At 42.3% G+C, this 15791-nt stretch overlaps 1 protein-coding gene across 1 annotated transcript in view; it reads right to left on the minus strand.

The window, feature by feature from the left end:
* LOC116876260 (cytochrome P450 3A12-like) overlaps positions 1–14516 on the minus strand; it is a 51629-nt gene extending 37113 nt beyond the window's left edge. Inside the window, exons 1-5 of the mRNA XM_032872312.1 lie at positions 14371–14516; positions 13440–13634; positions 6596–6689; positions 4428–4480; positions 362–461 (exon numbers count right to left, since the gene is read on the minus strand). Of these exons, the coding sequence (XP_032728203.1) occupies positions 362–461; positions 4428–4480; positions 6596–6689; positions 13440–13510 (318 nt within the window). The 5' untranslated portion in view covers positions 13511–13634; positions 14371–14516. The remainder of the gene's footprint in view (positions 1–361; positions 462–4427; positions 4481–6595; positions 6690–13439; positions 13635–14370) is intronic.
* Between the last annotated feature and the right edge of the window lie 1275 nt (positions 14517–15791).

The following is a 15791-nucleotide window of genomic DNA, read 5'->3' on the forward strand; positions in this document are numbered from 1 at the left end:
TCAGGTCATGGTCCCAGGGTCCTGGGATCAAGTTCTGCATTGGGCTCCCTGCTTGGTGGGAAGACTGCTTCTCCCTCTCCCACTCTCCCTGTTTGTGTTCTATCTCTCACTGTCTCTCTGTCAAATAAATAAATAAAAATCTTCTTTTAAAAGGTTGAAATCTAAGTTCTGTGACTAGAACCAATGTCAAACTCTGCTTGGACACTGTACTATAATTAAGCAAGATATTACCTTAGAGGAAACAGCTTGAAGGTTACATGACATGGGACCTCCTGTTACAACTTTCTGTGAATCTCTTCTTATTTAAAAAAATGTTTTATAAATAAATAAATATGTAAATTTAAAATAAATCCATGCTTACCCGCCGGTTTGTGAAGACAGAGTAACATTCTTTCACTAGTACTGTTTTGATCATATCCGGATCCGTGATAGCCAACACAGGCTGTCGCCCATCATAAAACCTGTGTGGGGGAAAATAGACCTGATCACACTTAACATGACAGTTTTTACAGCTGCAGCCATGCCTGGAAGTCCAAACTTTTATCCCGATGGTACCTAATCCATTCTCTGAGATCATGGTTAGAAATACCATTACAATAGTTATTAAGTTTAGATGTGTACATGAGTATTTCCTAGTCCATTTTCCATAATTTTTATATGTTTAAAATCCATCAAATATTTTAGAAGTATTTCAAACATTGCAAACAATTTATGTATATTATCAAAAAGGAAGTTAGGTTAGCATAGTACTAGAAGTCCTAGCAACAGCAAACAGACAACAACAAAAATAAATAAATAAAAGATATTCGAATTGGCAAAGAAGAAGTCAAACTCTCTCTCCTTGCCGATGACATGATATTTTATATGGAAAACCCAAAAGACTCCACCCCCAAACTACTAGAACTCATACAGCAATTCAGTAATATGGCAGGATACAAAATCAGTGTGCAGAAACCAGTTGCCTTCTTATACACTGACAATGAAAATATAGAAAGGGAAATTAGAGAATTGATTCCATTTACTACAGCACCAAGAACCATAAGATAACACAGGAATAAACTTAACCAAAGAGGTAAAGGATCTATACTTGAGGAGCTACAGAACATTCATGAAAGAAATTGAAGAAGACACAAAAAGATGGAAAAGCATTTCATGCTGGTGGATCCGAAGAATAAACATTGTTAAAATGTCTATACTGTCTTGAGCAATCTATACTTTCAATGCCATCCTGATCAAAATTCCAGCATTTTTCAAAAAACTGGGACAAACAATCTTAAAATTTGTATGGAACCAGAAGAGACCTCAAATTGCTAAGGAAATGTTGAAAAAGAAAAACAAAACTGGGGGCATCACGTTACCTGATTTCAAGCTTTACTACAAAGCTATGATCACCAAGACAGCATGGTGCTGGCACAAAAACAGACACATACACAAGTGGAAAAGAGCAGAGAGCCCAGATATGGACCCACAACTCTATGGTCAAATAATCTTTGACAAAGCAGGAAAAAAATATCCAGTGGAAAAAAGAGTCTCTTCAATAAATGGTGCTGGAAAAAAATGGACAGCTATGTATAGAAGAATGAAAGTTGACCATTCTCTCACATCATACACAAAGATAAACTCAAAATGGATAAAAGACCTCAACCTGAGACAGGAATCCATCAGAATCCTAGAGGAGAACATAGGCAGTAACCTCTTCAACATTGGCCACAGCAACTTCTTTCAAGACACGTGTCCAAAGGCAAAGGAAACAAAAGCGAAAATGAACTTTTGGGACTTCATCAAGATCAAAAGCTTCTGCACAGCAAAGGAAACAGTCAAGAAAACAAAGAGGCAACCCATGGAATGGGAGACGATATTCACAAATGACACTATAGACAAAGGGCTGTTATCCAAAATCTATAAAGAACTCCTCAAACTCAACACACAAAAAACAGATAATCACATCAAAAAAATCAGCAGAAGACATTAACAGACACTTCTCCAAAGACATACAAATGACTACCAGACACGTGAAAAAATGTCCATCATCATTAGCCATCAGGGAGATTCCAATCAAAACCACACTGAAATACCACCTTATACCAGTTAGAACGGCCAAAATCAACAAGACAGTAAACAAGTATAGTTGGTGAGGATGTGGAGAAAGGGGAACCCTCTCTTACACTGTTGGTGGGAATGCAAGTTGGTGCAGCCACTTTGGAAAACAGTGTGGAGATTCCTTAAGAAATTAAAAATTGAGCTACCTTATGACCCTGCAATTGTACTACTGGGTATTTACCCCAAAGATACAGGTGTAGGGAAAAGAAGGGCCATCTGTACCCCAAGTTCATAGCAGCAATGGCCACAGTCACCAAATTGAAAAGAGCCAAGATGCCCTTCAACAGACTAATGGATAAAGAAGATATGGTCCATATATACAATAGAGTATTACACCTCCATCAGAAAGGATGAATATCCAACTTTTGTATCAGCATGGACGGGACTAGAAGAGATTATGTTCAGTGAAATAAATCAAGGAGAGAAAGTCAATTATCATATAGTTTCACTTAATTGTGGAGCATAAGGAATAACATGGAGGACACTGGGAGATGGAGAGGAGAAGTATAGTTGGGGGAAATTGGAGGGGGAGACGAAGCATAAGAGACTGTGGACTCTGAGAAACAAACAGGGTTTTGGAAGGGAGGAAGGTGGGGGGTTGGGTGAGCCTGGTGGTGGGTAGTAAGGAGGGCACATATTGCATGGAGTACTGGGTGTGGTGCATAAACAATGAATCTTGGAATACTGAAAAAAATCATAAAATAAAATTACAAAAAAAAAGGAAGTTAGGTTGGTAAATAACTGAAGGCAAGTAACTTATCTAAGAACAAAACAATAATGGAGAGTCTGCCCACCCAGTCACTACAAATTATAATTTTGAAGATATATCAAACACATGAAATGCATAGGAGAGAATATCAGATGAAAATGATAGACACGATGATCAGAAATATGCAAATAAAAAGACTTGGAATGCTTAAAAAGTGATGGCAAAATTATCAATTATTTCTTTGCCCTATTTACTAAAATAAATTTCCTAGTTATACTCTAAAAGAAATATTATTTTAAATATTATAGAGGTCCTTGATAGCATTAGGTCAGAAAACTTTGAAACAAAAAGAGAGAGAGAGAGAGAGAGAATAAAGACAAACAGAGAAACATGTATAATTCATTTAGACATATTTTCTATTATATATATTTATTCTTATATGTGGGTCCCAAGTTGAGTTTCTCGGGCTTCGTATAGGTGACATTCCTAAGCAGCAGAGCATGCCCACTTTTGCGCATATCTCATACAAAGCTGACTCCATGTGTGATCCATCCTTATCAGCCTGACCTCATGACTATCAGTATGGCCTGTTAATGAGAATCTGTCACCAGCATGAGGTTTACTTTAAGCTTAATTACATCACCATTTGGCATCTTGTTTTCCATAATAAATCATTTGCATTTACTAGAACAAAATGAAAGATTTCCCAAAAGTCCTCTATTTTCTTTTGACATCACAGAGAAATATCAGATGATTCTGCAATCACATCTAAAAGTGGATGACATGAAATGCTACCCATCTCCAGAAAGTATTCTAAAATGCAAAAGCTTTCAGTGGGAGTCATGCACACTTAGTGTTGAAGCAGTGATAGAAGTTAATGAGGTGGCACTCAGGTCTGCTCTTCCAGCAGCCTGATCATATTTCTTGGATGATTCCCCTTGTCCCATCCTATTTGTTCAAAAACACCAGGGTGGACAAAGGACAGTGCTTTTGTGTTACCATATATATTCATACTCTCACATGGCCTTAATATTGCTTCCACTACTAGTTAGTTCAATTGAGATTCCTGGGACCCACCCCACATCCTCAGATCCAGTGTTCCTGGGGGATGGGGCTAAAGAATCTGCATTTTTAACAAGTTCTCCCAGCTGGTTCTTATCCACAGCCAACCATGAGAACTATGTACTAAGGGCAGAACTGAAGCCCACGATATAAGACTGGCTCCATCCAGAGCTGACCAGGACTGAATGTGGGAAAGGGCAGTGGAGTTGAACCACTGGTTATCCAGAGATCTGGGTTCTTTCTATGCCACCATATTGCTTATGGGCCAAAGCAACTCAGCAGAGTCCTATGGCTTCTGAGGATGTGACCAGAGAAGATAAGGAGGTACGGAGGGGTACAACACTGGCTGTGAGCAGCCCAGCACCATGTATACCTCTCCAGACCCAATTCATACTTAGACCTGCACACCTGGTGACACATGAGATCCCAGGAATCAGAGGTTCTAGAAGCTTTACTACAGCAGGCTTCATCTCAAAGGGCTCTTGACTGAGACTGTTAACACCATGGGTGCTTCATCATAATGAGCCTATCCAATGGAAGTTTCCAGAATACTCACCCCCATGTTCTTCCATACTTTCTAAAACATTCCATGTCAAAAACAGAAACACCCTGCAAGAAGAAATGAAACACATTACTAAACTAAATGTACTGAGTCCTACCTCTAATAGGGACAAAAATGACCCAGACCACATGAAATGCAGCTTACTACCTCTGACTGGCAGTGAGAGGGAAGCTCTTATTCACAGGTGTCTTAGTGGAAAGGAGAGAAAACAAGAAGATCTTGAAATGGAGAAATTCGAGTCCCTCTTGAATCCCCTTCAAGTGTTGCAGACACTGAACAACTCACCCTCTCTGTCAAGGCTACAGAACCTCTGTATTTCTCGCATGTTTGGCTTGTACATGTGTTGTCTCTAAATCTCAGAACCCTCTGAATTATTACCTCAGGGCCATGTGGGAAAACAAGAGCTGAGGGAACGTCAGCATGGCCTGCACACTCTGAACCCCCAGTCAGCATCCTGTTCATTGATCTGAAGAGCACAACTAAAATTCCAATGAATTTAGGAAATTAAGACACCAGTGACCTCTTTTCATCTAGCAAATTTACATAACTCTAAACATGTTTGTTGAGTGAGAAAGTGAGAGATGAGTGAATGAATGATAAGGCAGCCTCACCTTTCACTCATCCAGCTTCACACAGAAAGGGGGGACCAGGTCACCACTCCACAAGGGGGAGAACAAATTAGAACACTTGATAGGAGTTTTCAGTTCAGTTAAGAAAAAACAACAGGGGCGCCTGGGTGGCTCAGTGGGTTAAGCCGCTGCCTTCGGCTCAGGTCGTGATCTCAGGGTCCTGGGATCAAGCCCCGCATCGGGCTCTCTGCTCAGTAGGGAGCCTGCTTCCCTTCCTCTCTCTTTGCCTGCCTCTCTGCCTACTTGTGATCTCTCTGTCAAATAAATAAATCTTTAAAAAAAAAAAAAAAAAAAAAACTTCCTGTCCCTAAGCTTCAGCTGTGATTTTGATGTTCTAATCATGCAAAACAGGGTCCCAGAAATGTGGATCTTGGGGTGCTAATACTAAGGAGTTGATCTTGGGGTGCTGGTACTAAGAAGTTGATCTGAGAAAAGTGGAAAGGAACTACTGCTTTTTTGGAGAGAAAAAGTCCGGGAAGTTATTAGATGATAATTGGGCACTGAGGGTCTCAGTGGGGAGAAATGGGATCTGAGAAACAAGCCTCAGGTCTGGGCGAAAGGAACTCCACAGTAGAGAGCAGCCTGCACATGAGACTGCCAGCTCGCCCTAAGATGTGAGCTCCTAACCTTCTGTTAAGGGGCCAGGCCTTGGACAAGGCATAGAAGCTAGATGAGTCACAATGGCTCCACCAACATCAGTCTGTGTATCTGTTAGTATATCCCATTCAGTACAGTAATTTCTTAGTAATTTTTTCAGAGCATCTCTTTTCTAGTGATTTTGTATGAATGGTCTATATTTGTGTGAAAACAACATATGCATACACACAACTCAATCAAATGTTAAAATCTGAAGTCAGTAGACAAGCACCATCCTCACTCTCTGCTCAACTCACCCAGAAGGGGCTCACAATGAAGGTAGAGAAATAAAGCAGAGAGCTCTGGGTCAACCTCTCAAGTCCCCAGAGATGTCACCATTAGCGATGGGTGAGTTAGAGCTTGGAAATAACTCTGGGGGGCTGGCAATTCTTGAGACGGTTCAAGTGTGTGCACATCCCTAAAGGTGAATTTGTGCTGCCCAATAAATCGAAGCTCCAGAGCTATTCAGCAAAACAAAATGTTGTGCAGAGCTTGTATGATGAACAGAAAAGTCTGACTCTAATATACACAGCTTAATGGACCACTAGCATGGACCCCCTTGATACTTTTCTCCTCATACCAAGTATGGTGGTACCTTCCCAGGAATCTGCACCTGCAGGAAATAAAAGCTTCTTCTCAATGCTCACAAGCTAGAACAGTAAGCCCTGAGTTGAAGCAGCAGATCTGGGCTGCCCACTGGGGCAAACTCTGAGGCTCCAAACAGCAGAGAATAGAGCCCTCGGGTAGACCTGGCCAAGTGTTGGGTGGAGCCTATGACACCACTTCTGGGAAGTCTGAAACCTAAGCACTTCTCCTGAGGAGGAGCATTTTTACAATGAAACTAAGCTGGGATTTGCGACCATAAGAAGCAGAAAAGGAAGCTCAAACAACACTCACCTTACGGTAGGCCAGAGCAGTTCCCACAAAAGGCAGAGGTTTTGGCCCAGGAATTCCCAGCTTCTTAAAAAGTCCATGTGTGGAGGTCCCATATCTATAAAGTGAAAGAGAAGGCCAGGTCACAGGGATGAAGTAATAAGTGCTGGGGCTGGTCAGTCCCTGACAAAAAATGAACAGGTAAGAGAAGAGGTAACATACAGGCAAGAAATGATAACAGCAATTCCAATGGAAATAATTATATCCACTCATCATCTGCTTTTCCACCTCCACTAGGCCTCACAAAAAGTAAGGATAATTAGCTAAGAGCAGCTGAAATCTTCACAGTTCCAACCCTAAAGTGAAGACTAGATAAGTGTTTTCATACTTGAGAACTCCTGAAAGGTTCATGCTGATTTCTTCCAGGAAATTCACTCATGCTTATTCAGCAAATGACTCTTCCATGATTTGGGAGATTCTCATTCTAGATGGAAAGAGGAAAGACTGTTTCTCTCTTCTGATGAGGAGATTTTATTTAATTGCATCCACTTAAGAGCTGAGGGTTACTGAGAACTTAGAATGATAATGTTCATACAGTTTGCTCAGAGACTTTTGTGTTTTTTGTGGGAAATGGTCCTTCTTATATCTATCTTCATAAGGAGGGTTTGAGCAAGACAGTATTCTTATTGATATACAGTGAAAACTGTGTCCAAGGCTCTACTGGCCTCACTGAAAAGTGAGAGGCTTTCAGCACGGTCCTATTCTGTTGTCAGGCACTCTGGTTCTCTTGAGCTGCAGAGAAGGAGGACTGACCCATATGTGCCCTAAATGATACCATATAAAAGAATCAGTAAGGAAACAATCCATTTCCATACCATTCTTCCCCTCGTGTCATCTGATCCTCCAACCTGAGATACTCACCTGCTCAGCACACTACAAAAATACACTCTTTTTTTTTTCAAGATGGTCATTCACAAAGCAGTTAGTTTACCAACTCTGTGCATCAGCTGTCTCAGAAACCCATTATGGATGGTGTTCCCTAAGGCAGGCCTGCCTGTAATCATCTTTCATTTGCCTTTGTGGAAACCCACAACTGCATCCTTGAAAGCCTTCCACTTAGGCGTTGCTGACAGATGGCAGAGTAGAGTAAAAAGGATGAGGAAAGAGGCTCCAGTAACCATTTTAATCATAACTTGCTAAGCCTACAAGGCTAACCCCATAGTGGCAAATGAGGACAGTATGGTGGGAAAGGATGCTAGGTAGACATTGTTACATGCCCCACAAGTCTTTCAGCTAACAGATAGGGAGCCTTCCAAAGTCTAGATACCTCCAATTGACAGCAGAATACATGTTACGCAATATAAAATGAGTAATGACAAAATGTTCTATAGAATGGAATGAAGACCTTGTCTCCTCATCTCTGGAGTGTAGCCTTTAAGATAGTACAGTTTCCAAACAGCCTGTACAAATCCAGAAAATCTTATGTTATAAAATAGTCAAATAAATCCACAAATTTCATGAATAGACATGTATTAAGGGACCAGCAGAGGGCCTTACCAAGACCCAGCTGAGTGTCTGGATCTTTACTCCAGAACAGTAGGACACATGAGTATCAGCTGCCAGAACGGGGGGTGGCCTTGGCTAGTCCCACCTCCATTCCTTCCTTGCCATCCCCACCAAAGCAATCAATTCCTGTTTTAAATATTTGATGGGCTCCATGAATCCCCAAGTGAAGCCAAGCAAGTGAGTGAATGTCTCAGCAACACTGGACCCAGGGAAATATCTGGGTCCATATCACATGGCTCCATAAAAAGGCAGAGGGTGGGCTGGGTGAATTTTTCTGATTCTTTCCAGTTTCCCTCTTCTTGACAGCATCATGCTGCTGCTGGTAAAAAGGAAGGGGCTAACAATAGTGCCATTCATTTTTATTGCCATTACATTGCATGGCGTGCAGAGGGCACTGTCTACAGCTACTGACACGTGGCTACACCCGTGTCCTCTAAGTCTACTGCATTGATTGCATGATAGTGACCATATCCAGGGACAGCCCCACTGCAGACAGACTTCACACAGTGTGGCTTATACGGTGATCCTGTTCCCTGACTTGCAGTCCCTTGACAACCTACTGTAGGATCAGGATCAAGGAGTATCTCCCAGAGGTCTGCTCTGAGGGAGGAATATTCTCCCACTCCACCCCAGAGTCCTGCCTGGATGCCTCTCATATCAATACCAGCTCACAGTATCACTACTCACCTGTGCTGAGAGGTTAAAATAACCTGCTGGAAAGTAAACAGTCAATCAAACAAAGAGGCAACACATGGAATGGGAGAAGATATTTGCAAATGACACTGCAGTCAAAGGGCTGGTATCCAAAATCTATAAAGAAGTTCTCAAACTCAACATCCAAAAAACAAATAATCAAGTCAAAAAATGCGCAGAAGACATGAACAGACCCTTCTCCAAAGAAGACATACAAATGGCCAACAGACACATGAAAAAATGTTCAACATCATTAGCCATTAGGGAAATACAAATCAAAACCACATTGAGATACCACCTTACACCAGTTAGAACAGCAAAAATTAACAAGGCAGGAAACTACAAATGTTGGAGAGGATGTGGAGAAAGGGGAATCCTCTTAACACTGTTGGTGGGAATGTAAGTTGGTGTAGCCATTTTGGAAAACAGTGTGGAGTTTCCTCAAAAAGTTAAAAATAGAACTACCCTTTTACCCAGCAATTGCACTACTGGGTATTTACCCCAAAGATACAGATATGGTGAAAAGAAGGGGCACATATACCCCAATGTTCATAGCAGCAATGTCCACAATAGCCAAACTGTAGAAGGAGCTGAGATGCCCTTTAACAGATAAATGGATAAAGAAGATGTGGTCCATATATACTAAGGAATATTAGTCAGCCATCAGAAAGGATGACTACCCACCATTTGCTATGACATGGATGGAACTGGAGGAGATTATGCTAAGTGAAGTAAATCAAGCACAGAAAGACAATTATCATATGGTTTCACTTATTTTGAACATAAGGAATAGCATGGAGGACATTAGGAGAAGGAAGGGGAAAATGAAGTGGGAGAAATTGGAGGGGGAGATGAACCATGAGAGACTACAGACTCTGGGAAACAATCTGAGGGTTTCTGAAGGGAGAGGAGTCGGGGGATGGGTTAGCCCAGTGATGGATATTAAGGAGGGCACATATTGCATATAGCACTGGGTATTATATGCAAACAATGAATCATGGAATACTACATCAAAAACTAATGATGTATGGTATGGTGACTAACATAATAAAAAGAAGAATTTGGATATCCTCTTTTAGGAAGTGACTTGCCCATTTTTCTGTTGGGCTGTCCATTTTTTTTCTTATTGATTTGTAGAAGTTGTTTCTACATTGTAGGTAGGAGTTCTGTATTGGATGTATGTATTACAAATACCTTCACCCACTCTGTAGCTCATCTTCCCACTCTTCTTATGGAATCTTTTTTTTAAGTTTTTATTTATTTATTTGACAGACAGCGATCGCAAGTAGGCAGAGAGGCAAGCAGAGAAAGAGGGGGAAGCAGGCTCCCTGTTGAGCAGAAAGCTCAATGTGGGGCTCGATCCCAGCACCCTGGGATCATGACCTGAGCCGAAGACAAAGGCTTTAACCCACTGAGCCACCGAGGTGCCCCCCTTATGGAATATTTAAATGAACAGTTCTTACCAATCTTGTCCCTTCATAACTAGTTGCTTTCTGTGTTCTATCAATAAACTTTAGGTTGTCCCTAGGCAATAAAGATATTTTACTTTGCTTTCTCCCAAAAAATAAAAAAATTAAAAATTAAAAATACATGTGCACCTGCTGTGCACATTTATTTTAAAAAATACACAACATAAATCATAGAAGCATGCATGTGTACAGTAAATTCATATTGCCAACATTACTCTAGAAGGCTGAGGTTATTATGCACCTTTATAGTCACAACAGCTAAACCAACAGCCCTCTTCAGAAAGAACATGCTAGAAATAGGGATCCCGGGATGGCTCGGTCAGTTAAGCAGCTGCCCTTGGCTCAGGTCATGATCCCAGCGTCCTGGGATCGAGTCCTGTGTTGGACTCCTTGTTCAGCAGAGAGCCTGCTTCTCCCTCTGCGTGCCACTCCCCCTGCTTGTGCTCTCTCCCTCTCTCTGACAAATAAATAAAATCTTAAAAAATAAATATATATTAACTTTAAAAAATTTTTTAATGCTAGAAATACTCTTATCTCAGCAAAAAACCTATTATTAAATAGAATTAAATTAAACCACATCAGTTACTCCTAAATGTCATCACACAGAAACTGTGTTACCACAATACCCAGCATTCCTTTCTCTCAGAAAATGAAAATGAGGTATCCATGTTCTATGTTCACATCCTCATGATTTCCTACTCTTAAAAAAAGTGAAATTGATGCAGAGATCACATGTGACATGGAGGATCTGTAGCTACCCACACTGTGAAACCTAAGTCCTTTCCCAACCTGCTCCATGATGCCAGGAATCTCACCACTAAAAGGAATTGCTCTGCTAGATGTTTTGATTCCTCCTCCAAATGGCTGACAGACACATGAAAAAACGTTCATCATCACTAGCCATCAGGAAAATTCAAATCAAAACCACATTGAGATACTACCTTACACCAGTTAGAATGGCCAAAATCGGGTGCCTGGGTGGCTCAGTGGGTTAAGCCTCTGCCTTCAGCTCAGGTCATGATCTCAGGGTCCTGGGATTGAGGCCCACATCAGGCTCTCTGCTTGGTGGGGAGCCTGCTTCCCCCTCTCTCTGCCTACCTCTCTGCTTACTTGTGACCTCTCTCTCTGTCAAATAAATAAATAAAATCTTATAAAAAAAAAAAAAAAGAAGAAGAAGAATGGCCAAAATCAACAAGACAGTAAACAACAAGTGTTGGTGAGGATGTGGTGAAAGGGGAACCCTCTTACACTGTGGTGGGAATGCAAGTTGGTGCAGCCACTTTGGAAAACAGTGTGGAGATTCCTTAAGAAATTAAAAATAGAGCTACCTTATGACCCTGCAATTGCACTACTGGGTATTTACCCCAAAGACACAGATGTAGTGAAACGAAGGGCCATATGTAACCTAATGTTCATAGCAGCAATGGCCACAATGGCCAAACTGGAAAGAGCCAAGATGCCCTTCAACAGACTAATGGATAAAGAAGATATGGTCCATATATACAATGGAGTATTACACCTCCATCAGAAAGGATGAATATCCAACTTTTGTATCAGCATGGACGGGACTAGAAGAGATTATGTTCAGTGAAATAAATCAAGGAGAGAAAGTCAATTATCATATAGTTTCACTTACTTGTGGAGCATAAGGAATAACATGGAGGATATTAGGAGAAGGAAAGGAAAAGTGAATTGGGGGAAATCGGAGGGGGAGACAAAGCATGAGAGAGAGACTGTGAACTCTGAGAAATAAACTGAGGGTTTTGGAGGGGAGGGGGATGGGTGAACCTGGTGGTGGGTATTAAGGTGGGCACATATTACATGGAGCACTGGGTGTGGTACATAAACAATGAATCTTGGAACACTGAAAAAAATAAAACAAAATTTTTTTAAAAAATCCAAATCAGGGAGGGGCCTGGGTGGCTCAGTCAGTTAAGTATCTGCCTTCAGCTCAGGTCATGATCCCAGGGTCCCGGGATCAAGCTTCGCATCAGGCTCCCTGCTCAGTGGGGAGTCTGCTTCTCCCTTTCCTGCCACTCCCCTATTTGTGCACTCACACTCTCTCTCTCTCTCTCTCTCTGAGAAATAAATAAATAAAATCCTTTAAAAATTAAAAATAGGTCACCTGGGTGGCTCAGTGGGTTAAGCCGCTGCCTTCGGCTCAGGTCATGATCTCAGGGTCCTGGGATCAAGTCCCGCATCGGGCTCTCTGCTCGGCAGGAACCCTGCTTCCCTCTCTCTCTGCCTGCCTCTCTGTCTACTTGTGATCTCTCTCTGTCAAATAAATAAAATCTTTTTAAAAAATTAAAAATAAAATAAAATTCAAATTGGCTTTCAGGATCTTTGTGGCTGCTGGCAGATTTCATGGGGGGGCAGAATCTTTATACTGATGCTAACCCTCCAAGACACTGTAAAGAAAAGGTGAAATGAATAAAATTTTAAGAAATCGGCCAAGTCTCCTCAGCTCTAAAGATGCTCATTTAGAGTTCAAGAGCTCTGCATATTACAGGGCCGGGGGATGGTTAAGAGAGGGGCAGAGAAAAGGGGAAAGAGCCTAGTCAGAAGAGAAAGTGAGGCATCTCCAGCCCCCCTGGAAGTCTGGGTGCACCATGTGCCTTGTGTACATGATGTCTGGTGGTGGAGAGAGGGGAGCAGGACCCCCTGAGTGACAAAGGTCCAATCCTTCTACATGATTCCTATAGTGGAAAGAGACCAAGGAGGTCAAGATAATGAGACAAAAATCCAACCCAGTCCCTCTGCCTCCAGCATTCCCACAGCTTGGGAAAAGGGTGAGGACCCCAGAGCACCAGACATGGTGATTCTTCTGCCTCTCCTGAATGTATCTTGATTAGTCTAGGTCCCAGCTGGTAATCAATCAGAAACTCATCCCTAGGAGCAAACAATGTCATTCTACCTCCTGGCTACAGCAATTGGAGTTGAGGTGGGGGACACTCCTTCTTCAGATCTGGTGAAGTCAATAATAACCCCTTACATGTTCCTAGCATGTTTGAGGTGCCCAACACTTAAGCAACTTCCCCTTTGTTAACTCTTTTGATCCTCAAAGCAGACAAAGAAAATAGATGCTGATTAGCAACCCAGGTCCAGGGTTCCAGAAGCAATGAACCTGGACAGTTACTCACAGATAAAGGAGGACCAGGCTGGTAGCCAGGAGAAGCCAGGTTTCCATGGAAAAGCTTGGGATCAGGTCCATGGCCACTTTTCCTTTGTGTAGTCTCTCTGCTTCCGTTCAGCAGTGTGTGCTAGTCCTTGCCGGCCTGTGGGTGCGGAGCTTCCCCTCTCACCAGCGGTGATTCAGTGAGGCTGGGAAGTATATACTGAAAAGGGGGCGGGGCTGGAGCAACAGCCAGTAGCCCGGCCACCTGAGCTCCACCCACAGGTGCTCCCCAGCCATGAGTGCTGACAAAGTGTCCTGGACACTCCAAATTTGACTTTCTATGAGTTCACATTCTGTGGGAAATCAATAAACAACTCAGCATTACCGGTAATCTATAAAGTTACAGAAACTCATTAAAATTACTGTCCTTCAATCTCTAACCTGTCCTTGTCAGCATGGCTCCCTGCACCTCTAAATACTTGAAACTCTGCAAACAAGAAAGTGTAGATCTACACATCTTTACTGATGTTGTCTTCTCTGCCTAGAAATGCCCCTATACCCCCTACAAGGATCCTTACTCATCCTTCAAACCTAGATCCAACAGAATCCCCTCTGTTAGAGTCTTTCCTCCTCAATATCCTTGAACAGATATAACCACTTCATCCTCTGGGAAATTTCTGTCCCCCAGCCCCAGTTCTATTATCGTCCTTTCTACCCTCCAGTCCCATAGTTGGTCTACACATCTCTTTGGCTTACAGCTTCTCAAGGGTACAGTCTGAGTACTTGTCAACATTATGTCCCTAGTCCCCAGCCAAGCCCTATATGCTCGGAGGAGCATCCAGAAAGATTGGTGGAGTTAAGTTGTTAAAGGTAAAATTGCGGGGCTTCCTGTGTGTCCTTTCTGGGTGGATTGTTGGTGACCAGGCCACATCCTGCTGTGAGATCTAAGAACATACCTGGAAATTACACTGCTCATTAATACCACTCTGACCCATGTTCTGTGTCTGCATGGCCTGAGAAACTGGATTATGTGGCATACCTCAGGAATCTCTGGGACAATGGAGCCCTGCAAAGAGATAATTAAGAAAGAAGTGGCTGCAATCTTGAATAGCAACAATGGACAGACATAGGAAGCTGGAAGATGATCCCCAGAGAGTCCTAGGAATTCTGAAATATTTCTGTCCCCTTTTGGTGCCTTCACTGGGCACCATTCCAGAGGTCATGCTATTATCCCTGTTTACAGATACAGAGACTGAGACTCACTGACTGCATCCTCATGATTTCCTACTCTTAAAAAAAAGTGTAAATAAGTAAACATGAAGAGAGACTGAAAAGTCTGTGTTCTGAAATATCGGTTTTCAGTGCTTGCCCTTCCCTGATAAGGGTCACTACAGGAAATAGGGAAACCCAGGCTGCAACAGCAAACTGGTTAAAATTCTGTCCCTAACTCCATGGCGACCCACACAGCAACTTCTCTGGGGGTCTTTCAGAACAAAAGACTCTGCCTCATCTCAGCAGGGAAGACACATGCAAGATGGCAAGTAAGTGTATTCTTGGGTGGGATCTCCCCACCGTGTTCCCCAGCAGAGAACTACAGAGAGTACACAAAAACAATGAAAGATTCCAGTCATCTGATAATCTGGACAATTAATTCTCTCACCTAAACACAAAGCCTCTTATTTTACTTTATTTTACCCACAGAGACTTGGTTTCAACCTTCTCCAAATCCTAGGCTTGGTTGGAATGACTCGTAACTGAGCTTAATTTGAGCATCCACCTGCCCTGTTCACCTCAGTGCCTGCTCCAGCTGCATGAAATCCATCCCAACAGTGATAGGCTAGTCATTGCTGAGGACTGAAATACAGCCAGCACTGACCCAATGCAAATGGCCTTGTCTGCAAGGATGAAATAATAGAGGCATGAGCTTTGCACCCCATCCTTCCCCAGGAGGAACACCTGACCCAAGGAGACTCACATCCTCAGAGTTGCACAGAGGGTGTGAAGGAAGACATGTGTGTTGGAAGAACACCGCACATACCCCATGGCTCTCATCTACTCCTTCCTGCACTATGTTCATCACATACTTTCCATACTCTGCTCCAATGCATGGGGTAGAAATATAACTAGGACCCAGACATCATTCAGTTGTAGCAGAGAAAACTAACAGACAATTTTAGTACAGCCAAGAAAAAAGCAACCATGCATTCTTTTCAACAGGGAACAGCTTATCAGCTTTCTCTGTTTCCTTAGATATTGGTCAAGTTGAATCTCAAATAACATTCAAGGAAGATTGAGTTCAAAACCTACTCAGGTGTAATCTGAAACTGGTTCCTGTATGCAAAAAGGCAGGAAGACATCTGAGTAATACAATACCACC

This window comes from Lontra canadensis, unplaced genomic scaffold (assembly GCF_010015895.1).
Source record: "Lontra canadensis isolate GAN:19392208 unplaced genomic scaffold, GSC_riverotter_1.0 scaffold45, whole genome shotgun sequence".
NCBI classification, from domain to species: domain Eukaryota; kingdom Metazoa; phylum Chordata; class Mammalia; order Carnivora; family Mustelidae; genus Lontra; species Lontra canadensis.